Source organism: Anopheles merus, unplaced genomic scaffold, assembly GCF_017562075.2.
Source record: "Anopheles merus strain MAF unplaced genomic scaffold, AmerM5.1 LNR4000826, whole genome shotgun sequence".
NCBI classification, from domain to species: Eukaryota; Metazoa; Arthropoda; class Insecta; order Diptera; family Culicidae; genus Anopheles; species Anopheles merus.
Window position 1 is genome coordinate 977 of NW_024428406.1, and position 24,622 is coordinate 25,598.

At 41.5% G+C, this 24,622-nt stretch overlaps 9 protein-coding genes and 2 pseudogenes across 9 annotated transcripts; 6 read left to right on the plus strand and 5 right to left on the minus strand.

Annotated features, from left to right (window-relative positions):
• The first annotated feature begins 1,450 nt into the window (after positions 1-1,450).
• LOC121603085 lies at positions 1,451-1,967 on the plus strand (annotated as a pseudogene).
• LOC121603087 lies at positions 1,609-3,869 on the plus strand (annotated as a pseudogene).
• On the minus strand, positions 2,780-10,570 carry LOC121603082. Its single transcript, XM_041931807.1, has 4 exons — positions 10,111-10,570; positions 8,074-8,424; positions 4,252-4,274; positions 2,780-3,316 (listed from the first exon to the last, which is right to left on the minus strand). Exons 1-4 carry the CDS (start codon positions 10,513-10,515, stop codon positions 2,827-2,829), a joined length of 1,269 nt encoding a protein of 422 aa, XP_041787741.1. The 5' UTR covers positions 10,516-10,570; the 3' UTR covers positions 2,780-2,826.
• LOC121603083 (histone H2A) lies at positions 7,514-8,506 on the minus strand. The gene has a single exon (XM_041931808.1). It carries the CDS (start codon positions 8,440-8,442, stop codon positions 8,068-8,070), a length of 375 nt encoding a protein of 124 aa, XP_041787742.1. The 5' UTR covers positions 8,443-8,506; the 3' UTR covers positions 7,514-8,067.
• Positions 8,635-9,652, plus strand: LOC121603084 (histone H2B). Its single transcript, XM_041931809.1, has one exon. It carries the CDS (start codon positions 8,725-8,727, stop codon positions 9,097-9,099), a length of 375 nt encoding a protein of 124 aa, XP_041787743.1. The 5' UTR covers positions 8,635-8,724; the 3' UTR covers positions 9,100-9,652.
• Positions 10,571-10,728: 158 nt separating the features above from the next.
• Positions 10,729-11,148, plus strand: LOC121603086 (histone H4). The gene has a single exon (XM_041931811.1). The coding sequence runs from the start codon at positions 10,771-10,773 to the stop codon at positions 11,080-11,082; it is 312 nt and encodes a 103-aa protein (XP_041787745.1). The 5' UTR covers positions 10,729-10,770; the 3' UTR covers positions 11,083-11,148.
• A 2,979-nt stretch (positions 11,149-14,127) lies between these two features.
• On the minus strand, positions 14,128-15,800 carry LOC121603091 (histone H2A). Its single transcript, XM_041931815.1, has one exon. It carries the CDS (start codon positions 15,721-15,723, stop codon positions 15,349-15,351), a length of 375 nt encoding a protein of 124 aa, XP_041787749.1. The 5' UTR covers positions 15,724-15,800; the 3' UTR covers positions 14,128-15,348.
• Positions 15,801-19,599: 3,799 nt separating this feature from the next.
• Positions 19,600-20,742, minus strand: LOC121603089. The gene has a single exon (XM_041931813.1). The coding sequence runs from the start codon at positions 20,740-20,742 to the stop codon at positions 19,600-19,602; it is 1,143 nt and encodes a 380-aa protein (XP_041787747.1).
• A 1,054-nt stretch (positions 20,743-21,796) lies between these two features.
• On the plus strand, positions 21,797-22,411 carry LOC121603088 (histone H2B). The gene has a single exon (XM_041931812.1). It carries the CDS (start codon positions 21,864-21,866, stop codon positions 22,236-22,238), a length of 375 nt encoding a protein of 124 aa, XP_041787746.1. The 5' UTR covers positions 21,797-21,863; the 3' UTR covers positions 22,239-22,411.
• Positions 22,412-23,191: 780 nt separating this feature from the next.
• On the minus strand, positions 23,192-23,703 carry LOC121603093 (histone H3). The gene has a single exon (XM_041931817.1). It carries the CDS (start codon positions 23,647-23,649, stop codon positions 23,239-23,241), a length of 411 nt encoding a protein of 136 aa, XP_041787751.1. The 5' UTR covers positions 23,650-23,703; the 3' UTR covers positions 23,192-23,238.
• Positions 23,704-23,722: 19 nt separating this feature from the next.
• LOC121603090 (histone H4-like) lies at positions 23,723-24,281 on the plus strand. Its single transcript, XM_041931814.1, has 2 exons — positions 23,723-23,814; positions 23,870-24,281. The coding sequence occupies exons 1-2, from the start codon at positions 23,723-23,725 to the stop codon at positions 24,213-24,215; spliced, it is 438 nt and encodes a 145-aa protein (XP_041787748.1). The 3' UTR covers positions 24,216-24,281.
• Positions 24,282-24,622: the final 341 nt, after the last annotated feature.

Here is a 24,622-nt window from a genome sequence, read left to right on the forward strand (position 1 = left end):
TGCCCAAAGCTGGCGCATTTGTAGCACAGCATTGGTTTTGGGTAGTATGGTTTCGTTCGCACCTGCAACAGCCCTACGCGAAGGGATTCCGGTATTTTTCCAGCTTCCACGCGTATCAGGAAAGAGTTCGTTGGTTGTATTTCGTCATTCACCTTTCGGGTGAATCGTCGGACTTGCTTGACGTTTTGACTTTCCATGTTCAGCAGAATTTCTTCGTCCTTCAGTCCTTTCAGCTCCGGGGCGAATATTACGCACTGGACTGTGTTCAACGTAGCGTGAGGGGTGATGGATACTTTCGTACCGTCGATGAGTTGCGTGATGCTTTGCATTTTTGTGTACTGCGCAAGGTTTCGGGTTTTGATGAGATATTTCTGCCCATTCCATTCCTGCTTTCGGTAAGCTCTCCAACCACGTTGGTAATGCTCTTTGAAATGATCCATGGGTTTTGCGGGAGCTTAAAGCCTTTCAACGGCTAGAGAACGAGGAACTTCATGTCCCCAAACTCGTTATTACGGTCCATCCATGGTGGTAATGATCGAGCTCTCTGGGGAGGCTCGGGCGGAAGTGCATCCCGTACAGGATGCGAGGGTCCCGCATTTTGCCGGTTGGTTAGTATTATTTAGTTCAATGCAATGTATATAATGTATATGAGGTATATATATAAAAAAAAATTAAGTAAAAAAGTGTTCCTGAAAAGCGAAAGTTCAATTAAATTTAAGACTAATATTTACAATTTCGGAATAATAAAAACAATAGAATTTTAATGCAAGACAAATAAGATAATTTCACTCGTTACTCTCCCGAGTAGCGGGTAAAATGGCACGAAAAACACCGGCTTCACTGCTTACGCAGCGAACGACGTTCTTGGCGCCAAAGCGCTGTGCTTGTCGCACGTTCCAAACTGTGTCGTGTGTGCGTGTGTATGTGTCACTCTCACTGAACAAATATCAACGCGCGCAGCTGGCACTGTGGTTTTTTCTCTCCCGAGATCACACACACAAAAGTAACGGTATTTTCACTTCTTGCCAACGTTCTCTCCCGAGACCGTTGGCGTAGACACTGGAGTTGAACAAAAACACGTCCGTCCGGGTTAACCGCTCGCACAAGAATGATTCGGTCTTTTTTATAATCGTTTGTAAGGGATCACGAACAACACGATGTTTCTCTTTGAGAAGGGTCTTTTTATAATGGTTTGTAAGGGATCACGAACAACACGATGTTCTCTTTGAGAAGGGTCTTTTTATAATGGAGCAATTTTGACTCGACCGATGCTTATATAGCAGCTTATTCGAGCTGCGCGATACTCGTTTGGAAGTTTTCGAGCTGCACGATACGTATCCTCTCTCACGGCCCGTTATAAGCGATCGGAGAGCTTGGAATTTGTCTAGAACGCAATCACCCGTTGAATCGAACACATCGTGTCCCAGTGTTGAGTGAATTTTTCGTCGAAATGGCACCCAAAACCAGTGGAAAAGCTGCGAAGAAGTCTGGCAAAGCCCAGAAAAATATTTCCAAGTCCGACAAGAAAAGAAGCGCAAGACCCGCAAGGAAAGCTACGCTATTTACATCTACAAAGTGTTGAAGCAAGTCCACCCGGATACTGGCATCTCTTCGAAGGCCATGAGCATCATGAACAGTTTCGTCAACGATATCTTCGAACGCATTGCTGCTGAGGCGTCCCGCTTGGCGCACTACAACAAACGTTCGACGATCACGTCCCGCGAAATCCAAACCGCTGTTCGTCTGCTGCTGCCTGGTGAGCTTGCCAAGCACGCCGTCTCCGAAGGAACGAAGGCTGTCACAAAGTACACCAGCTCGAAGTAAGCCACTGAAATGATTGGCTTCGTTCTCTCAAATCGGTCCTTTTCAGGACCACAAATCGCATTCAAACAAAGAATTATCCTTCGTTTCATCTGCACCAGCGAATTAGCGCTGTAATTTCAGGGTGTCCGTCTTGGTCAACGTTATTGTTCAGTTTTGTTGCGTTTGCCTGTAATGTTGTTTGTTTGCGAACTATGTCTTCCACATCATTGGAAACAAGGATGATGTGATTGACATTAAAGTTCTGCGTTGTTCATTGTAAATATTAATGTTAAATAGAACCTTCGCACGTTTACAAAAAACATTAAAAAAAGTCCGCACTGGTTGGAAGCGTTTTGCGAGGTAAATTGTACATGGAGTTTCGTGTATCATGAATTATGAATAGAAGTCGTTTCGCTCGTGGTATGAGAATCATTTTTTTAAATTAAATTTTCCTCGCGCATACGAGGATAATTTATCGAAAAAGCAACCAATTGCAGCTTATGTGTCGTGAGTTAAATGTTGTTATAGATTTGTTTGATTTTAATGTTGCTGTATAAGTATTGAAGGATCGTTTTGGTACGCGTTTTCATTTTCGTGCCTATGAGTCACAGTTAAGCTAGTTATGTCGAAATGTGTTGTAAAATATAATGTTATACTATTCGTTCGTGGTTTGTTGTAAGCTGCGATGTTGGTAATATACTCATAGGTAATATAGATGGTAATATAGTATTGGTTAACATAATCACAGCTTTAAATGCTTTGAAAACAACAAAACTTTGTCAAGAAAAAGTTAAACTACCTCCCATAACGATGATTGTTTGAAACGAATATTCCACTTTTTCATCATTATCTCGTAAAAACAAAACGACATACGTGTTAGCTTGCCTTCACATGTACCATTTCATAATAGCAATCGAAAGATAATTCTTGATATGTTCAACAGTATTGGTGGTCCTGAAAAGGACCGTTTTGAGATGGAAATGCCCCGTTTAGACAGGGACCGCTTCCGGATGCATGGACGATTTAGGCACGCTCTCCGCGGATGCGACGGGCCAGCTGGATGTCCTTGGGCATGATGGTGACGCGCTTGGCGTGGATGGCGCACAGATTCGTGTCTTCGAACAGACCAACCAGGTACGCCTCGCTGGCTTCCTGCAGCGCCATCACGGCTGAGCTCTGGAAGCGGAGATCGGTCTTGAAGTCCTGGGCGATCTCACGCACCAAGCGCTGGAAGGGCAGCTTGCGGATGAGCAGCTCGGTCGACTTCTGGTAGCGACGGATTTCTCGGAGGGCCACCGTTCCCGGACGGTAACGATGCGGCTTCTTCACTCCTCCGGTAGCCGGGGCACTTTTACGAGCAGCCTTGGTGGCCAGCTGCTTGCGAGGAGCCTTACCTCCAGTCGATTTACGAGCGGTTTGCTTGGTACGAGCCATTTCACTTCGGGAGCGTAGGTTTCGTTGAGCACTGAGCGAACTTGTTTCTTTAACAAAAGTTGAACGTTGAATGATGAAACTGCTCGAACAACAGCTCTATTTATGCGCTTGTCAACCCTCATTTTCTCTCATCTTAAGAGCAAGAGGGAATGTGTGGATAAAAAAGTATAAATAGGGACGTTGAGCTCGAAAACGCTCATTCGTGATCGTCAATTTAAAGTGTGAACATCGTGCACGTACAATCCTGTGCTCATCATGACTGGAAGAGGAAAGGGAGGTAAAGGTCTGGGTAAAGGAGGAGCCAAGCGTCACCGAAAAGTGCTGCGGGATAACATCCAGGGCATTACCAAGCCCGCCATCCGCCGTTGGCTCGGCGTGGAGGAGTGAAACGTATCTCCGGCCTCATCTACGAGGAAACTCGTGGCGTGCTGAAAGTGTTTCTTGAGAATGTGATCCGTGATGCGGTCACTTACACTGAACACGCCAAGCGTAAGACCGTCACCGCTATGGATGTGGTGTATGCTCTGAAGCGTCAGGGCCGTACTCTGTACGGTTTTGGAGGTTAAATTCAACGTGCTCTAACAAACCTCCAAATGGAGTCTCAAATCAAACGGTCCTTTTCAGGACCACAATACATTACTCAAGAGCTGTGTCTTTCGCAACATGCGACAATTCTTATTTGAGAAAAAAAATCTATGATGGCTTCGAATGGCGTGCGTATAACATAATACTCGCATAACAAGCACTCACACTGCTGTATATGCAGTGCATTTACATGAAATGGCATTTTGTTTTGCTTTTTTAACTTTTAAGTATGCGTTTGAAGCGTACATAAAAGCGACGACTGAAGCGTTTCTATAAACGAATCATTTTTCATTCTTTCTTTAGTTTTTACTATTGAAATTTTCTAATTAAAAAATATTTTCTTTTTCAGGACAAACCTTTCATCCTCTTGAAGCAATAATCACCGTGTGGAACATACCGTTTTTTTGCATCAGCTCAAATCTGACTTACACATGCGCATCGTTCATTGATACCTGGGATAATTCATCAAAAGAAGGAAAACGGGTGAAAAAAACAACACTGTTCACATGAGGTTTGTGAATTTATTATACAGCAACAGCTTACCGCGTCAATGCTGCCTTTGAATCCGTAAATCTCTTCTTCTTCTTCTTTGGCTCAACAACCGATGCCGGTCAAGGCCTGCCAGCCAACACACTTGTGGGGTTGGCTTTCAGTGACTTATTGATTCCCCCCCATAGCAGGATAGTCAGTCCTACGTATGGCGGCACGGTCTATTTGGGGCTTGAACCCATGACGGGCATGTTGTTAAGTCGTACGAGTTGACGACTGTACCATGAGACCGGCTAAGAATCCGTAAATCACTCAATGCTAATTTCAAGGAGTTAATAGGGCGCTTGTTCCTTTGCTCTCCAATAATTTAAGTGATAGGCATATTACAGTGAATATTTTCTCCTCTCTATCTGCAGCATTCACCAACCCGGCTGGGATTCCACAATGCAGCATTTTCGGCCCTTTTCTTTTTAAAATTTTCATAAATAATGTTATTCACGTTATGCCGATTGCGAACAATTGTTTTATGCAGGTGATATGAAAATGTTCCTACCGGTATCAGATCAAACCAATTCTTTAACTCTTTAAATCTGTTTAACTCGATTTAACGCGTTGTGTAATTCCAATTGTATGCGTCTCAACGTATCAAAATGTTCTGTTACATCCCGCACTAGGAAAAGATTTCCCATTATTTGCGAATACAAAATTGATGATAGATCAAAGCCGCGTAAAAATGTGATTCAGAACCACTATAAAGCAATACTTTCAAAAGCTTTCCGTTTGTTAGGATTCATTTTGCGTGTTAAGAAAGATTTCAAAGATCCATTCAGTAAAAAAGCTGTGTATTGTGCAATTGTCCATCCTACTTTAGAATTTGCTAGTATTATTTGGACACCGACACAGCAATATTTAAAATATAGGCTAGAATCGGTTCAACGCAAGCTTACTCGTTCATTGTTTTATCGTCTCCCGACGTCTCGTAATACGGTTTGTCTTACCGTACAAGGTGCCTGTTATTTGGAATAGAACCTCTGCAACATAGAAGAAAGAAGTGCTTATTTATATACAAACTTGTTAGCGGATCTTTCGAAGGCCCGTCATTTTTAATAAATAGAACTTTCAGGCCCCAATAAGAATGTTAATCACCAGGACCAAATTCAATATATAATTAAGATCGACTAATGTGGGAAATAACGATCTTTTATAACAATTAACGGTCTTTTTTACATAGCTAAGTGAGACGCATCCACAGTTTATGTTATGTTGTTTATTTATGTGGTTAATTGACAGTTAAACTAATTATGCCTTTCGATGCGTTTTTGTTAGCACTGTTCTATCGCATTAATTATAGAAACGAGAATGTTATTCATGCTGATGTGAGCTTGAAAACTTTCGGAATAGATAAAAATAATAATACCAAAAAGCTTCTTTTCAACACATAAGGTTTTTTCTTTTCTTCACATTCTATTTCTTTTCTTTATTTTTGATCACAATAACACCGTTTCCATGCACACACAAAACATTGCCTCAACTCAAAACCTTAAAACAGTTTCCATCATCAGACTTTGAAAACATTTAAAATATGTATTGTGTGTTAATTTGAAGATTTTTGAATTGAAATTGCATGAGTAAAACAATATTCATTGCCGAAAATGCCTAAAGTGGCTGCAATTTAACGCAATTGTGGTGTGAAGTTTATAAATGTAAATAAAAAATCTAAATTATATTTTAGTTTACGAGCATTATGCAGGATTGCGCCCTAGAAAAGATAAATCTCGCCACTCGAGTTTTCTATAAGAGCAAAAATTTGCAAATTTTCCATATTCTCCAGAGAGCGTTAACAAGTGTCAAGCAAGAGCTTCCCGCCAAATACTTTATGCAAGATTTGCTAGCAGGATGGTATAAAGATGTAGAAATTAACTCAACCTCCAAAATCTAGGATGTTAACTGAATTCCATATATTTTCTTGGGATACTTCATTTGCGATACTGGCTAAGCGATGCTCCACAAGCGATGTTTCCGTTTTAATCTTTACAATTGGTGATTGTTCCCCAGCTTTCGTTATCATACAAATGTTTCCCAGTTATTATCCAGGACAAACACCCTGGGATATCATGAACACCCGCCCTCTACGCTACGCAAGCGTTACACGTAACGCCTGTTTAGCGCAAACCCAAGCAGCATTTTCTTAACGCCTGGTTTTACCATCGTAGATAAGCAAATTGATAGATTATTAATCATGTCTTAATATTGAATATTTGTATGCAATAATGAGAAAAGACCTATTTTGAACAAAAATAAAAAGCTTTTTGAAAGATATGACTCATTGATAATTTATGATAATGAAAAGTTATAACACTATTATTATCTTAATATTTTTTGCATCAATGCGAGTTATAACAACTTCAAGAAATACTTTTATAACATTCAATAAACTTCGATATGTTATCACAAACAACTCATTTTTTATTCCAATCTTTTGGTAAAACTAGAATTTTGAAAATTATGAAAGGATCTATTAAACTCGATAAGTGCCATTTCAAAAGAGCCCTCGCATCCAAAGCAACGATCATTCAAAATCGCCATAAACGTTCTAAATAGGCTACAAATTGATTGCACATATTGAATTTCCTAGGATATACTTTAAATAATTTATATTTTTTACTTTGGCAACGTTACTCCAATTATAAGCTTAGAGGGTTTTAAGACCTTTAAACTGTAAGACTTTTTTGCTTGAATTATAGTGCATGAATGAAAACACTTATTCTTTTTTTAACTTGTAATTAAACTATTTAATCTCACTGGTATCGATCTATCCCAAAGCAAATTATTGTTATTTTATTCGAAATGTAAAATATTTCTTATTTAACTTATGCACACCGATCGGTCGCGTGGATGACCAACCCTCTATGAAATGCAGCTTGGGAATTTTAAAAGGCAAGTAACGTTTCTCCTTTGCAACGTAAAGGGCTGAGCCTTACTTTTACCAATTATTAAGATGGCGTTACGACTGGTTGTAGGGATTTTGATCCCCACTAGATGGCGTTATTGAATGTGGAGTTGCACATGCGTTAGGGACATTTCAATTTATTGTATTTTATTGGCATTCCTACATTGCAAATGAAAATATTGTTTAAAAAAATACTATAAAATGCCAGAAATATTCACATGGTTATTAAATGAAGGGTGAAGGGAAACATTATTGAGGATGTTTATTTATATGAATGTTCCTAATCTTTGGTCCAACTTTTTTAAAGCCATTTCCAACGTTTCCCGAAATATTGAAAGCCAAACTGTTGTGAGAACCTAGCCTTACCTGAACACACAATATTTTTTGACCAACACTTTTAACATTTTCCCGTGGTTCACGATAAATCAGGTAAACGTGTCCTTTACCGTTTGCAGAAAAAAGGTAAACACACAGGTATCACTGCTTGCATTTGCTATGGTAAAACCAACCCGCTTTACCAAGCTACCTGGAAAATTTAACACATCGCTTCTGATTTGCTGCATTTTACATAATTCGCAGGGTTAGAGAATTGAAAACAGTAAATGATGCTTTTTGTGCCATGGGAAAGTACATTTTTTCATTTACATTTTGTGCACACTTTCAAGCACCGTTCTATATTAGAAAATGTTCTTACTTCTGGTTGTCCCATATCAGCATAAATCGAATAAAATGTCTTTGGCAAAGTTATTTGTCGCCCTGAAAAGGACGGTTTTGGGTTTGAGATGAAGGAAGCTTTGTTACACAGTTTAAGCCTTCTTTTCGGTCTTCTTGGGCAGCAGCACGGCCTGAATGTTGGGCAGCACACCACCCTGAGCGATGGTTACTCCGGACAGCAGCTTGTTCAACTCCTCGTCGTTGCGGATGGCCAGCTGCAGATGACGCGGGATGATGCGCGTCTTCTTGTTGTCACGGGCAGCGTTTCCGGCCAACTCAAGCACTTCAGCGGCCAAGTACTCCATGACGGCTGCCAGATACACGGGCGCTCCGGCACCGACGCGCTCGGCATAGTTACCCTTGCGCAGGAGACGATGAATACGGCCAACGGGGAACTGAAGACCGGCACGGTTGGAGCGGGACTTTGCCTTTCCCTTTACCTTTCCTCCCTTTCCACGGCCAGACATGGTTAGATTTTATTGGGGAACGTTTGTAACGGATCACGAGCAACACGATGTTCTCTTTGAGAAGGGTCTTTTTACAATGGAGCAATTTTGAGCTGACCGATGCTTATATAGCAGCTTATTCGAGCTGCGCGATACTTGTTTGGAATTTTTCGAGCTGCACGATACGCATCCTCTCTCACGGCCCGTTATAAGCGATCCGAGACCTTGGAATTTTTCTAGAACGCAATCACCCGTTGAATCGAACACATCGTGTCCCAGTGTTGAGTGAATTTTTCCGTCGAAATGGCACCCAAAACCAGTGGAAAAGCTGCGAAGAAGTCTGGCAAAGCCCAGAAAAATATTTCCAAGTCCGACAAGAAAAAGAAGCGCAAGACCCGCAAGGAAAGCTACGCTATTTACATCTACAAAGTGTTGAAGCAAGTCCACCCGGATACTGGCATCTCTTCGAAGGCCATGAGCATCATGAACAGTTTCGTCAACGATATCTTCGAACGCATTGCTGCTGAGGCGTCCCGCTTGGCGCACTACAACAAACGTTCGACGATCACGTCCCGCGAAATCCAAACCGCTGTTCGTCTGCTGCTGCCTGGTGAGCTTGCCAAGCACGCCGTCTCTGAAGGAACGAAGGCTGTCACAAAGTACACCAGCTCGAAGTAAGCCACTGAAATGATTGGCTTCGTTCTCTCAAATCGGTCCTTTTCAGGACCACCAATCGCATTCAAACAAAGAATTATCCTTCGTTTCATCTGCACCAGCGAATTAGCGCTGTAATTTCAGGGTGTCCGTCTTCGTCAACGTTATTGTTCAGTTTGTTGCGTTTGCCTGTAATGTAGTTTGTTTGCGAACTATGTCTTCCACATCATTGGAAACAATGATGCTGTGATTGACATTAATGTTCTGCGTTGTTCATTGTAAATATTAATGTTAAATAGAACCTTAGCACGTTTACAAAAACATTACAAAAAAGTCCGCACTGGTTGGAAGCGTTTTGCGAGGTGAAATTGTACATGGAGTTTCGTGTATCATGAATTATGAATAGAAGTCGTTTCGCTCGTGGTATGAGAATCATTTTTTTAATTTAAATTTTCCTCGCGCATACGAGGATAATTTATCGACAAAGCAACCAATTGCAGCTTATGTGTCGTGAGTTAAATGTTGTAATAGATTTGTTCGATTTTAATGTTGCTTTATAAGTATTGAAGGTTCGTTTTCGTACGCGTTTTCATTTTCGTGCCTATGAGTCACAGTTAAGCTGGTTGTGTCGAACATTTGTTGTAAAATATAATGTCATACTATTCGTTCGTGGTTTGTTGTAAGCTGCGATGTTGGTAATATACTCATAGGTAATATAAGTGGTAATATAATATTGGTTAATATTGTCAAAATCCTTAGCTGCCTTATTAAAAAGCGAAACTTTGTCAAGAAAAAGTTAAATTACCTCTCATAACGATGATTGTTTGAAACGAAAATTCCCCCTTTTCATCATTATCTCGTTATTACTAAACGACATACGTGTTAGCTTGCCTTCACATATACCATTTCGTAATAGCAATCGAAAGAAAATTCTTGATATGTTCAACAGTATTGGTGGTCCTGAAAAGGACCGTTTTGAGAAGGAAATGCCCCGTTTAGACAGGGACCGCTTCCGGATGCATGGACGATTTAGGCACGCTCTCCGCGGATGCGACGGGCCAGCTGGATGTCCTTGGGCATGATGGTGACGCGCTTGGCGTGGATGGCGCACAGATTCGTGTCTTCGAACAGACCAACCAGGTACGCCTCGCTGGCTTCCTGCAGCGCCATCACGGCTGAGCTCTGGAAGCGGAGATCAGTCTTGAAGTCCTGGGCGATCTCACGCACCAAGCGCTGGAAGGGCAGCTTGCGGATGAGCAGCTCGGTCGACTTCTGGTAGCGACGGATTTCTCGGAGGGCCACCGTTCCCGGACGGTAACGATGCGGCTTCTTCACTCCTCCGGTGGCCGGGGCACTTTTACGAGCAGCCTTGGTGGCCAGCTGCTTGCGAGGAGCCTTACCTCCAGTCGATTTACGAGCGGTTTGCTTGGTACGAGCCATTTCACTTCGGGAGCGTAGGTTTCGTTGAGCACGGAGCGAACTTGTTTCTTTAACAAAAGTTGAACGTTGAATGATGAAACTGCTCGAACAACAGCTCTATTTATGCGCTTATCAACCCTCATTTTCTCTCATCTTAAGAGCAAGAGGGAATGCGTGAATGAAAAAGTATAAATAGGGACGTTGAGCTCGAAAACGCTCATTCGTGATCGTCAATTTAAAGTGTGAACATCGTGAACGTACCATCCTGTGCTCATCATGACTGGAAGAGGAAAGGGAGGAAAAGGCCTGGGTAAAGGAGGAGCCAAGCGTCACCGAAAAGTGCTGCGAGATAACATCCAGGGCATTACCAAGCCCGCCATCCGCCGTTTGGCTCGGCGTGGAGGAGTGAAACGTATCTCCGGCCTCATCTACGAGGAAACCCGTGGCGTGCTGAAAGTGTTTCTGGAGAATGTGATCCGTGATGCGGTCACTTACACTGAACACGCCAAGCGTAAGACCGTCACCGCTATGGATGTGGTGTATGCTCTGAAGCGTCAGGGCCGTACTCTGTACGGTTTCGGAGGTTAAATTCAACGTGCTCTAACAAACCTCCAAATGGAGTCTCAAATCAAACGGTCCTTTTCAGGACCACAATACATTACTCAAGAGCTGTGTCTTTCGCAACATGCGACAATTCTTATTTGAGAAAAAAAATCTATGATGGCTTCGAATGGCGTGCGTATAACATAATACTCGCATAACAAGCACTCACACTGCTGTATATGCAGTGCATTTACATGAAATGGCATTTTGTTTTGCTTTTTTAACTTTTAAGTATGCGTTTGAAGCGTACATAAAAGCGACGACTGAAGCGTTTCTATAAACGAATCATTTTTCATTCTTTCTTTAGTTTTTACTATTGAAATTTTCTAATTAAAAAATATTTTCTTTTTCAGGACAAACCTTTCATCCTCTTGAAGCAATAATCACCGTGTGGAACATACCGTTTTTTTGCATCAGCTCAAATCTGACTTACACATGCGCATCGTTCATTGATACCTGGGATAATTCATCAAAAGAAGGAAAACGGGTGAAAAAAACAACACTGTTCACATGAGGTTTGTGAATTTATTATACAGCAACAGCTTACCGCGTCAATGCTGCCTTTGAATCCGTAAATCTCTTCTTCTTCTTCTTTGGCTCAACAACCGATGCCGGTCAAGGCCTGCCAGCCAACACACTTGTGGGGTTGGCTTTCAGTGACTTATTGATTCCCCCCCATAGCAGGATAGTCAGTCCTACGTATGGCGGCACGGTCTATTTGGGGCTTGAACCCATGACGGGCATGTTGTTAAGTCGTACGAGTTGACGACTGTACCATGAGACCGGCTAAGAATCCGTAAATCACTCAATGCTAATTTCAAGGAGTTAATAGGGCGCTTGTTCCTTTGCTCTCCAATAATTTAAGTGATAGGCATATTACAGTGAATATTTTCTCCTCTCTATCTGCAGCATTCACCAACCCGGCTGGGATTCCACAATGCAGCATTTTCGGCCCTTTTCTTTTTAAAATTTTCATAAATAATGTTATTCACGTTATGCCGGATTGCGAACAATTGTTTTATGCAGGTGATATGAAAATGTTCCTACCGGTATCAGATCAAACCAATTCTTTAACTCTTTAAATCTGTTTAACTCGATTTAACGCGTTGTGTAATTCCAATTGTATGCGTCTCAACGTATCAAAATGTTCTGTTACATCCCGCACTAGGAAAAGATTTCCCATTATTTGCGAATACAAAATTGATGATAGATCAAAGCCGCGTAAAAATGTGATTCAGAACCACTATAAAGCAATACTTTCAAAAGCTTTCCGTTTGTTAGGATTCATTTTGCGTGTTAAGAAAGATTTCAAAGATCCATTCAGTAAAAAAGCTGTGTATTGTGCAATTGTCCATCCTACTTTAGAATTTGCTAGTATTATTTGGACACCGACACAGCAATATTTAAAATATAGGCTAGAATCGGTTCAACGCAAGCTTACTCGTTCATTGTTTTATCGTCTCCCGACGTCTCGTAATACGGTTTGTCTTACCGTACAAGGTGCCTGTTATTTGGAATAGAACCTCTGCAACATAGAAGAAAGAAGTGCTTATTTATATACAAACTTGTTAGCGGATCTTTCGAAGGCCCGTCATTTTTAATAAATAGAACTTTCAGGCCCCAATAAGAATGTTAATCACCAGGACCAAATTCAATATATAATTAAGATCGACTAATGTGGGAAATAACGATCTTTTATAACAATTAACGGTCTTTTTTACATAGCTAAGTGAGACGCATCCACAGTTTATGTTATGTTGTTTATTTATGTGGTTAATTGACAGTTAAACTAATTATGCCTTTCGATGCGTTTTTGTTAGCACTGTTCTATCGCATTAATTATAGAAACGAGAATGTTATTCATGCTGATGTGAGCTTGAAAACTTTCGGAATAGATAAAAATAATAATACCAAAAAGCTTCTTTTCAACACATAAGGTTTTTTCTTTTCTTCACATTCTATTTCTTTTCTTTATTTTTGATCACAATAACACCGTTTCCATGCACACACAAAACATTGCCTCAACTCAAAACCTTAAAACAGTTTCCATCATCAGACTTTGAAAACATTTAAAATATGTATTGTGTGTTAATTTGAAGATTTTTGAATTGAAATTGCATGAGTAAAACAATATTCATTGCCGAAAATGCCTAAAGTGGCTGCAATTTAACGCAATTGTGGTGTGAAGTTTATAAATGTAAATAAAAAATCTAAATTATATTTTAGTTTACGAGCATTATGCAGGATTGCGCCCTAGAAAAGATAAATCTCGCCACTCGAGTTTTCTATAAGAGCAAAAATTTGCAAATTTTCCATATTCTCCAGAGAGCGTTAACAAGTGTCAAGCAAGAGCTTCCCGCCAAATACTTTATGCAAGATTTGCTAGCAGGATGGTATAAAGATGTAGAAATTAACTCAACCTCCAAAATCTAGGATGTTAACTGAATTCCATATATTTTCTTGGGATACTTCATTTGCGATACTGGCTAAGCGATGCTCCACAAGCGATGTTTCCGTTTTAATCTTTACAATTGGTGATTGTTCCCCAGCTTTCGTTATCATACAAATGTTTCCCAGTTATTATCCAGGACAAACACCCTGGGATATCATGAACACCCGCCCTCTACGCTACGCAAGCGTTACACGTAACGCCTGTTTAGCGCAAACCCAAGCAGCATTTTCTTAACGCCTGGTTTTACCATCGTAGATAAGCAAATTGATAGATTATTAATCATGTCTTAATATTGAATATTTGTATGCAATAATGAGAAAAGACCTATTTTGAACAAAAATAAAAAGCTTTTTGAAAGATATGACTCATTGATAATTTATGATAATGAAAAGTTATAACACTATTATTATCTTAATATTTTTTGCATCAATGCGAGTTATAACAACTTCAAGAAATACTTTTATAACATTCAATAAACTTCGATATGTTATCACAAACAACTCATTTTTTATTCCAATCTTTTGGTAAAACTAGAATTTTGAAAATTATGAAAGGATCTATTAAACTCGATAAGTGCCATTTCAAAAGAGCCCTCGCATCCAAAGCAACGATCATTCAAAATCGCCATAAACGTTCTAAATAGGCTACAAATTGATTGCACATATTGAATTTCCTAGGATATACTTTAAATAATTTATATTTTTTACTTTGGCAACGTTACTCCAATTATAAGCTTAGAGGGTTTTAAGACCTTTAAACTGTAAGACTTTTTTGCTTGAATTATAGTGCATGAATGAAAACACTTATTCTTTTTTTAACTTGTAATTAAACTATTTAATCTCACTGGTATCGATCTATCCCAAAGCAAATTATTGTTATTTTATTCGAAATGTAAAATATTTCTTATTTAACTTATGCACACCGATCGGTCGCGTGGATGACCAACCCTCTATGAAATGCAGCTTGGGAATTTTAAAAGGCAAGTAACGTTTCTCCTTTGCAACGTAAAGGGCTGAGCCTTACTTTTACCAATTATTAAGATGGCGTTACGACTGGTTGTAGGGATTTTGATCCCCACTAGATGGCGTTATTGAATGTGGAGTTGCACATGCGTTAGGGACATTTCAATTTATTGTATTTTATTGGCATTCCTACATTGCAAATGAAAATATTGTTTAAAAAAATACTATAAAATGCCAGAAATATTCACATGGTTATTTAAATGAAGGGTGAAGGGAAACATTATTGAGGATGTTTATTTATATGAATGTTCCTAATCTTTGGTCCAACTTTTTTAAAGCCATTTCCAACGTTTCCCGAAATATTGAAAGCCAAACTGTTGTGAGAACCTAGCCTTACCTGAACACACAATATTTTTTGACCAACACTTTTAACATTTTCCCGTGGTTCACGATAAATCAGGTAAACGTGTCCTTTACCGTTTGCAGAAAAAAGGTAAACACACAGGTATCACTGCTTGCATTTGCTATGGTAAAACCAACCCGCTTTACCAAGCTACCTGGAAAATTTAACACATCGCTTCTGATTTGCTGCATTTTACATAATTCGCAGGGTTAGAGAATTGAAAACAGTAAATGATGCTTTTTGTGCCATGGGAAAGTACATTTTTTCATTTACATTTTGTGCACACTTTCAAGCACCGTTCTATATTAGAAAATGTTCTTACTTCTGGTTGTCCCATATCAGCATAAATCGAATAAAATGTCTTTGGCAAAGTTATTTGTCGCCCTGAAAAGGACGGTTTTGGGTTTGAGATGAAGGAAGCTTTGTTACACAGTTTAAGCCTTCTTTTCGGTCTTCTTGGGCAGCAGCACGGCCTGAATGTTGGGCAGCACACCACCCTGAGCGATGGTTACTCCGGACAGCAGCTTGTTCAACTCCTCGTCGTTGCGGATGGCCAGCTGCAGATGACGCGGGATGATGCGCGTCTTCTTGTTGTCACGGGCAGCGTTTCCGGCCAACTCAAGCACTTCAGCGGCCAAGTACTCCATGACGGCTGCCAGATACACGGGCGCTCCGGCACCGACGCGCTCGGCATAGTTACCCTTGCGCAGGAGACGATGAATACGGCCAACGGGGAACTGAAGACCGGCACGGTTGGAGCGGGACTTTGCCTTTCCCTTTACCTTTCCTCCCTTTCCACGGCCAGACATGGTTAGATTTGATTGGGGAACGTTTGTAAGGGATCACGAACAACACGATGTTCTCTTTGAGAAGGGTCTTTTTATAATTGTTGTTAGTATGGTTTAGAGAGGCTTTGGCTCCTGCGGAGTTCTTTCGCCTCTTTGTGGGGAAAAGTTAGACTATTAGATTGTTATAGTTGATGGAATAAATGTGATAGTTTTAGAAATTTTAGTAGATTTTCTTGTTTCTGAGGGTGAAGTGAAAGTATTGAGTCTATGTTGGAGTCAAGATGGCAAGTCTTACGAAGTTGTGTGTATCCGTGGCATTCTGTTAAGAGGTGGAATATTGTTATAGTGGTCCCGCAGAATTGGCAGAGAGGAGGACTGGATCGTTCGATGAGATGACTGTGGGTCAGTCTAGTGTGGCCTATTCTTAATCGAGTAAGGATCTTTTGGTCTCGATGTTTTATTACTGATGGCCATGGTGTAGTTGTTGATTTCACTAGCCGAAGGAAGTTGTTCTTGGTTTTAAACCATTCCTTTTCCCACGCCTCTCTTATTTTTCCATTTATATAGATAATTGCGTCTCTTTTAGGCAGCGAGGTGTTGTAGGTTGATGTTTTTCTTCGGCCTTTGTTGGCGAGGCGGTCGGCGATCTCGTTGCCTTTGATACCAGCGTGACCAGGTATCCAACAGATGGTGAGTTGTTGATCCTGGTTTATGTGTGGGCTAGTGACCTGGTAGAGCTTTTGGATGTTTGGGTCCTTACATGTTCCATGCTCTAGTGCCGAGAGGACACTTGCGCTGTCGGTAAAGATGACGTTTTCCAGGTCAGAGCGCAGAGTATCTTCAACTGCCTGGATTATTGCCAACGTTTCTGCCGTAAAGATGGAAGTGTGATCCGGCAGTTTGGACGCTACTTTATCAATGGGTGAGTAAATCCCGAATCCTGCTGCTGCTCCATCGACGGATCCATCGGTATAAATGTGGTTGTGCTTCATGTATTTGTTGTTTGTGTGTTCTATGAAATGTTTTTGTGCTATTGTACTATTGCAACCTGCTTTAAGGATGTTTTTAAAATGCCAGTCTATGTTAGGGGGTTCATGGTACCACGGCCTAGTGCCAAGATGTAACAGTGTTGTGATATCCGGGATATTGCAGTTTGTTATAGCGAAAAGTTTGGAGTTGGCTCTATTGAGGAATGATGGTGCTTGGATATTCTTTTCTTTAATTCTTGTTGCTGTTGCGGCTAATTTAGTTGTTATTATATGGCTAAGTGGAAGAAGTCCGCTCTCACTTAGCATAGAGACGATGGGGCTGGTTCGGAAGGCGCCTATGGCATATCGTAGAACGGCATGGTAGATGGGGCTTATTGCTTTTTCAAACTGTTCCTTTTTAATCGATACTATTTCTATACCGTACAGTAGTTTTGGAAGCAACCAGTGATTAATAATGAAGATAAGTGTATCTTTTGAAGCTTTGTGGGTTCCTGTGCTGAGCATTTGGAAAAGGTTGATTTTCTTGGTAGCTGTAGTTTTTAGCTGTTTAATGTGGGCTTGGAATGTGAGTTTTTGGTCTATTGTGATCCCGAGTATCTTTACTTTTTTGCAGTCTGGAATTTGTCTTTGATTAAGGCAAAGCGGTAAGGTTGGATGTGGTTTGTTGCAGATGTGCATTATATTGCTTTTTTCAGCAGCGATGTCATAACCAATACGTTTTGACCATTCCCATAAGATGTGCAGTCCCTGTTGCAGATTGTATCGCGCAACTCCATTATCTGCATTGCTCGAGATCAGAACGATATCATCAGCGTACACCAATGGAGTGATGGATGGTGGTAGTGAGCGGAGAAGACTTTCGATGCTGATCAGAAATAATGTTGGAGAAAGGATGGCTCCCTGAGGAACTCCGTTTTCGAGCGTTTTAGTGCTAGATTTGTTCGTTCCAATCAGAACCTCGAAGGTACGGTCTGAGAGGAAATCATCGAGGAATGTGATCATGTTACCTCCGAAATTCCATCTGGCTAGCTGGCGCATGATTGCGTATTTCCATGTCCGATCGAAAGCTTTAGCCAAGTCGATGATAGCACAGTCGGCATGATGTTTATCGGATTTTACTTTGGCCAGTAGTTCTTCGAGTTGCACAAAGTAAGTTTCCGTGCCTAATCCGCATCTAAACGCATGTTGACTTATGCTGAGGAGTTTCCTGCCTTCCAGTTCTTGGGTAAGACGTCGGTTTACCATTCTTTCCAACACTTTTCCGATGCAGTTTAGTAAACTTATTGGTCGGTAGCTATTTGGGCTGTGTTTTGATTTGTCGGGCTTTAATATGGGAATTGTTAAACTTTTCTTCCAGTGAGGAGGAATTTTGCCACTCTGCCAGATGAAGTTGTATAGCTTTAAGAGTAGGTATTTTCCTTCAGAAGGAAGGTTTTTTAGCAGTGGATAGCCAATGTCGTCTGGTCCGGCTGAGTTGCCTTTGCACTTTGCAAGAGCACAATTCAGTTCGGCTATGGAAAAGGATCTGTTGTAATGAATGTTGGGTCTGCTATTGAAATTTAGTGGGATGGACTCGGTTGTTGCTTTGATAGTCTTAAATTCTGGGGAATAACTATTTGTGGCGGATATGGTGGCAAAATGAGTGGCAAGTACCTCTGGTGTTGACTCAACTGGGACTATTGTGTCGTCATCGGTTTTGATGATGATATGAGCGATGTCTTGCTTGCGTTCTGTAAGGCATTTTACATTTCTCCACATGTCTTTTCCAGACATTTCGGGACTTATGCTATCTTTGAATCTATTCCATGATTCTTGTTTTGCCTTTTTGATTTCCTCTCTTGCAATGCGATGGGCAATTTGAAATTCCTCGGAGAGGGTAGGGATATGGGTGTGGTCTTGGTTTTTCTTGGCATTCTGCAGTTTTCGGAGCGCTTTACGTCTCTTTTTTATGGCTTTAGCGACAGTGTCGTTCCACCAGTGAACACTTCGCTTGCCAGGTTTGCCCTTTGATTTTGGTATTGATTTCGCTGCTGCATCGTTTATGATTTTAATGATGTTTCCTTCTGTGGGCTGGGGGTCTGAATGTAGGTGTATCAGTACATTAATTTGGTATGATGTCCAATCGGCATTTTCATATTTCCATTTTGGTCGTTGTTTGTTTTCCGGAAGCGATGGTTTACTTTTCACGATGATCGGATAGTGATCACTGCCATGTGTGTCCGCCAATACGTATAGTTTAAGTTCGTTAAGAAGGGAGAAGGATGAGATGACATAGTCAAGGAAGGATTCTGTACCTGATGAGATACATAGTCGGGTTGGGTTAGGGTTAGAAATGAAAGAGAGATTATGGTTAGTAAAAATGTTATAGAGTCTATTGAATTTTCTGTTAGTTTTAGAGATTCTAAGGTTTTTATCTTCTGCATTAAGATCTCCTGCTATTAGCAAGGGATGGGAAAAAAGGTTAAGAAAAGAGTTAAGTTCGGATTGGTTGAAGGTAGCTCTAGGGGGCATGTAGAGTGAGACAATGGTCATGTCTATGGGAGACTTTATGTTGACTGCTATTGCGGAAAGATTGGTGTTAGTTTTTATTAATTTGAAGGGAATAGATTTATGTACACCTATTGCAACACTGTGATGTGGGTTAGTTGGAGAAAGCTTGTAGGACCAATTGTAGTGGTTAAGTGGAGAATGGTTGGTATTAGGCGGATCGCGAACTTCTTGAAGTGTTATGACGGCAGGTTTGTATTCGTTTATTAGTAGTTGAAGTTCGTAGAGGTTAGTGTTCATTCCTCTTATGTTCCAGTTTAGTAGGAATGGTTTGTTTGTGTCATTAGTATTATTGGTTGAGGAGAGCATTATTATGGTTTAGGTCAGTAAACAATTAGGGTAAGAGGAAAGGAGAATAAATTCAGTGGCGATGTTTTTTCTTCGATGGTTTGGCAGTTGGTGATCGTTGTTCCGAGGGAAGAGTGGGAGAAGCGATGGGCGAGATGACTGCGATTTCGTTGGATGCCATGTTTTTCACTGCATTTCTTAATTCTTCTTCTTCTGATGAAACGTTTTCCAGGTTGTGGTTTCGTTTGCGGGATTGTGCTGAAATGATGGATGCGGCCGAATTTTCTGATTCTGTGTCGGATGTAGACATCGTTTCCTGGTCATTCGTTTCGTTGTCGGTTTCGGGGTTATCCGTTGCTTCAATATTGTTGTTGCTGTTGCAGACATTGTTGGATTGGGTCTTGCTTTGATTTTCTTCGATTTGTGTTGTGGCTTCGTTAGTTGTGTTATTCTTATTATTCTGTAAATTTACATTTGGTTCTTTCAGTTTCTTCAGAAGAGCTTCGATGAGCTTGCTCTGGGTATCCATTTTTTTCATCTGTTCTAGGATCGTTTTCTTCAGTTCGTTCTGTTCTTCTTCGAGCCGCTTGATTTTGATGTCTTTTTCATCCACCGTTGTAGTTTGTTGCGCAAATGTGATTCGCTGCTGTACAGCACTTGTTTGCTGATGTTGTTGGAGTGCCATTTGCCGAGCTTCCTTGTAGGTGCAGTTGTGGTCGACTTTTATTTTTATGACTTGTTCTTCAAATTGGAACGCAGGGCATTCGCGAGAGAACGCGCTGTGTTCGCCTTTGCAGTTCACGCAAGCGGGATGGGTCGAACATTCTCCGTGTGCTGCGGTTCCGCAGTTTCCACAGACCTGTCCCTTTGAGCAGCGTACTTTTGTGTGCCCAAAGCTGGCGCATTTGTAGCACAGCATTGGTTTTGGGTAGTATGGTTTCGTTCGCACCTGCAACAGCCCTACGCGAAGGGATTCCGGTATTTTTCCAGCTTCCACGCGTATCAGGAAAGAGTTCGTTGGTTGTATTTCGTCATTCACCTTTCGGGTGAATCGTCGGACTTGCTTGACGTTTTGACTTTCCATGTTCAGCAGAATTTCTTCGTCCTTCAGTCCTTTCAGCTCCGGGGCGAATATTACGCACTGGACTGTGTTCAACGTAGCGTGAGGGGTGATGGATACTTTCGTACCGTCGATGAGTTGCGTGATGCTTTGCATTTTTGTGTACTGCGCAAGGTTTCGGGTTTTGATGAGATATTTCTGCCCATTCCATTCCTGCTTTCGGTAAGCTCTCCAACCACGTTGGTAATGCTCTTTGAAATGATCCATGGGTTTTGCGGGAGCTTAAAGCCTTTCAACGGCTCGAGAACGAGGAACTTCATGTCCCCAAACTCGTTATTACGGTCCATCCATGGTGGTAATGATCGAGCTCTCTGGGAGGCTCGGGCGGAAGTGCATCCCGTACAGGATGCGAGGGTCCCGGCATTTTGCCGGGTTGGTTAGTATTATTTAGTTCAATGCAATGTATATAATGTATATGAGGTATATATATAAAAAAAAATTAAGTAAAAAAGTGTTCCTGAAAAGCGAAAGTTCAATTAAATTTAAGACTAATATTTACAATTTCGGAATAATAAAAACAATAGAATTTTAATGCAAGACAAATAAGATAATTTCACTCGTTACTCTCCCGAGTAGCGGGGTAAAATGGCACGAAAACACCGGCTTCACTGCTTACGCAGCGAACGACGTTCTTGGCGCCAAAGCGCTGTGCTTGTCGCACGTTCCAAACTGTGTCGTGTGTGCGTGTGTATGTGTCACTCTCACTGAACAAATATCAACGCGCGCAGCTGGCACTGTGGTTTTTTCTCTCCCGAGATCACACACAAAAAGTAACGGTATTTTCACTTCTTGCCAACGTTCTCTCCCGAGACCGTTGGCGTAGACACTGGAGTTGAACAAAAACACGTCCGTCCGGGTTAACCGCTCGCACAAGAATGATTCGGTCTTTTTTATAATCGTTTGTAAGGGATCACGAACAACACGATGTTCTCTTTGAGAAGGGTCTTTTTATAATGGTTTGTAAGGGATCACGAACAACACGATGTTCTCTTTGAGAAGGGTCTTTTTATAATGGAGCAATTTTGACTCGACCGATGCTTATATAGCAGCTTATTCGAGCTGCGCGATACTCGTTTGGAAGTTTTCGAGCTGCACGATACGTATCCTCTCTCACGGCCCGTTATAAGCGATCGGAGAGCTTGGAATTTGTCTAGAACGCAATCACCCGTTGAATCGAACACATCGTGTCCCAGTGTTGAGTGAATTTTTCCGTCGAAATGGCACCCAAAACCAGTGGAAAAGCTGCGAAGAAGTCTGGCAAAGCCCAGAAAAATATTTCCAAGTCCGACAAGAAAAAGAAGCGCAAGACCCGCAAGGAAAGCTACGCTATTTACATCTACAAAGTGTTGAAGCAAGTCCACCCGGATACTGGCATCTCTTCGAAGGCCATGAGCATCATGAACAGTTTCGTCAACGATATCTTCGAACGCATTGCTGCTGAGGCGTCCCGCTTGGCGCACTACAACAAACGTTCGACGATCACGTCCCGCGAAATCCAAACCGCTGTTCGTCTGCTGCTGCCTGGTGAGCTTGCCAAGCACGCCGTCTCCGAAGGAACGAAGGCTGTCACAAAGTACACCAGCTCGAAGTAAGCCACTGAAATGATTGGCTTCGTTCTCTCAAATCGGTCCTTTTCAGGACCACAAATCGCATTCAAACAAAGAATTATCCTTCGTTTCATCTGCACCAGCGAATTAGCGCTGTAATTTCAGGGTGTCCGTCTTGGTCAACGTTATTGTTCAGTTTGTTGCGTTTGCCTGTAATGTTGTTTGTTTGCGAACTATGTCTTCCACATCATTGGAAACAAGGATGATGTGATTGACATTAAAGTTCTGCGTTGTTCATTGTAAATATTAATGTTAAATAGAACCTTCGCACGTTTACAAAAAACATTAAAAAAAGTCCGCACTGGTTGGAAGCGTTTTGCGAGGTAAATTGTACATGGAGTTTCGTGTATCATGAATTATGAATAGAAGTCGTTTCGCTCGTGGTATGAGAATCATTTTTTTAAATTAAATTTTCCTCGCGCATACGAGGATAATTTATCGAAAAAGCAACCAATTGCAGCTTATGTGTCGTGAGTTAAATGTTGTTATAGATTTGTTGATTTTAATGTTGCTGTATAAGTATTGAAGGATCGTTTTGGTACGCGTTTTCATTTTCGTGCCTATGAGTCACAGTTAAGCTAGTTGTGTCGAAATGTGTTGTAAAATATAATGTCATACTATTCGTTCGTGGTTTGTTGTAAGCTGCGATGTTGGTAATATACTCATAGGTAATATAGATGGTAATATAGTATTGGTTAACATAATCACAGCTTTAAATGCTTTGAAAACAACAAAACTTTGTCAAGAAAAAGTTAAACTACCTCCCATAACGATGATTGTTTGAAACGAATATTCCACTTTTTCATCATTATCTCGTAAAAACAAAACGACATACGTGTTAGCTTGCCTTCACATGTACCATTTCATAATAGCAATCGAAAGATAATTCTTGATATGTTCAACAGTATTGGTGGTCCTGAAAAGGACCGTTTTGAGATGGAAATGCCCCGTTTAGACAGGGACCGCTTCCGGATGCATGGACGATTTAGGCACGCTCTCCGCGGATGCGACGGGCCAGCTGGATGTCCTTGGGCATGATGGTGACGCGCTTGGCGTGGATGGCGCACAGATTCGTGTCTTCGAACAGACCAACCAGGTACGCCTCGCTGGCTTCCTGCAGCGCCATCACGGCTGAGCTCTGGAAGCGGAGATCGGTCTTGAAGTCCTGGGCGATCTCACGCACCAAGCGCTGGAAGGGCAGCTTGCGGATGAGCAGCTCGGTCGACTTCTGGTAGCGACGGATTTCTCGGAGGGCCACCGTTCCCGGACGGTAACGATGCGGCTTCTTCACTCCTCCGGTAGCCGGGGCACTTTTACGAGCAGCCTTGGTGGCCAGCTGCTTGCGAGGAGCCTTACCTCCAGTCGATTTACGAGCGGTTTGCTTGGTACGAGCCATTTCACTTCGGGAGCGTAGGTTTCGTTGAGCACTGAGCGAACTTGTTTCTTTAACAAAAGTTGAACGTTGAATGATGAAACTGCTCGAACAACAGCTCTATTTATGCGCTTGTCAACCCTCATTTTCTCTCATCTTAAGAGCAAGAGGGAATGTGTGGATAAAAAAGTATAAATAGGGACGTTGAGCTCGAAAACGCTCATTCGTGATCGTCAATTTAAAGTGTGAACATCGTGCACGTACAATCCTGTGCTCATCATGACTGGAAGAGGAAAGGGAGGAAAGGTCTGGGTAAAGGAGGAGCCAAGCGTCACCGAAAAGTGCTGCGGGATAACATCCAGGGCATTACCAAGCCCGCCATCCGCCGTTTGGCTCGGCGTGGAGGAGTGAAACGTATCTCCGGCCTCATCTACGAGGAAACTCGTGGCGTGCTGAAAGTGTTTCTTGAGAATGTGATCCGTGATGCGGTCACTTACACTGAACACGCCAAGCGTAAGACCGTCACCGCTATGGATGTGGTGTATGCTCTGAAGCGTCAGGGCCGTACTCTGTACGGTTTTGGAGGTTAAATTCAACGTGCTCTAACAAACCTCCAAATGGAGTCTCAAATCAAACGGTCCTTTTCAGGACCACAATACATTACTCAAGAGCTGTGTCTTTCGCAACATGCGACAATTCTTATTTGAGAAAAAAATCTATGATGGCTTCGAATGGCGTGCGTATAACATAATACTCGCATAACAAGCACTCACACTGCTGTATATGCAGTGCATTTACATGAAATGGCATTTTGTTTGCTTTTTTAACTTTTAAGTATGCGTTTGAAGCGTACATAAAAGCGACGACTGAAGCGTTTCTATAAACGAATCATTTTTCATTCTTTCTTTAGTTTTTACTATTGAAATTTTCTAATTAAAAAATATTTTCTTTTTCAGGACAAACCTTTCATCCTCTTGAAGCAATAATCACCGTGTGG

Coding starts and splice junctions, on each gene's coding strand:
- LOC121603083 (XM_041931808.1), bottom strand. CDS start 8,442: ATGTCTGGCCGTGGAAAGGGAGGAAAGGTAAAGGGAAAGGCAAAGTCC.
- LOC121603084 (XM_041931809.1), top strand. CDS start 8,725: ATGGCACCCAAAACCAGTGGAAAAGCTGCGAAGAAGTCTGGCAAAGCC.
- LOC121603082 (XM_041931807.1), bottom strand. CDS start 10,515: ATGGCTCGTACCAAGCAAACCGCTCGTAAATCGACTGGAGGTAAGGCT. Junction 8,425..10,110: donor GTCGCATCCGCGGAGAGCGT/GCCTAAATCGTC, acceptor GGCCGTGGAAAG/GGAGGAAAGGTAAAGGGAAA. Junction 4,275..8,073: donor CCAAGAAGACCGAAAAGAAG/GCTTAAACTGTG, acceptor GAATTATCCCAG/GTATCAATGAACGATGCGCA.
- LOC121603086 (XM_041931811.1), top strand. CDS start 10,771: ATGACTGGAAGAGGAAAGGGAGGAAAAGGCCTGGGTAAAGGAGGAGCC.
- LOC121603091 (XM_041931815.1), bottom strand. CDS start 15,723: ATGTCTGGCCGTGGAAAGGGAGGAAAGGTAAAGGGAAAGGCAAAGTCC.
- LOC121603089 (XM_041931813.1), bottom strand. CDS start 20,742: ATGCAAAGCATCACGCAACTCATCGACGGTACGAAAGTATCCATCACC.
- LOC121603088 (XM_041931812.1), top strand. CDS start 21,864: ATGGCACCCAAAACCAGTGGAAAAGCTGCGAAGAAGTCTGGCAAAGCC.
- LOC121603093 (XM_041931817.1), bottom strand. CDS start 23,649: ATGGCTCGTACCAAGCAAACCGCTCGTAAATCGACTGGAGGTAAGGCT.
- LOC121603090 (XM_041931814.1), top strand. CDS start 23,723: ATGAAACTGCTCGAACAACAGCTCTATTTATGCGCTTGTCAACCCTCA. Junction 23,815..23,869: donor GGGAATGTGTGGATAAAAAA/GTATAAATAGGG, acceptor GTCAATTTAAAG/TGTGAACATCGTGCACGTAC.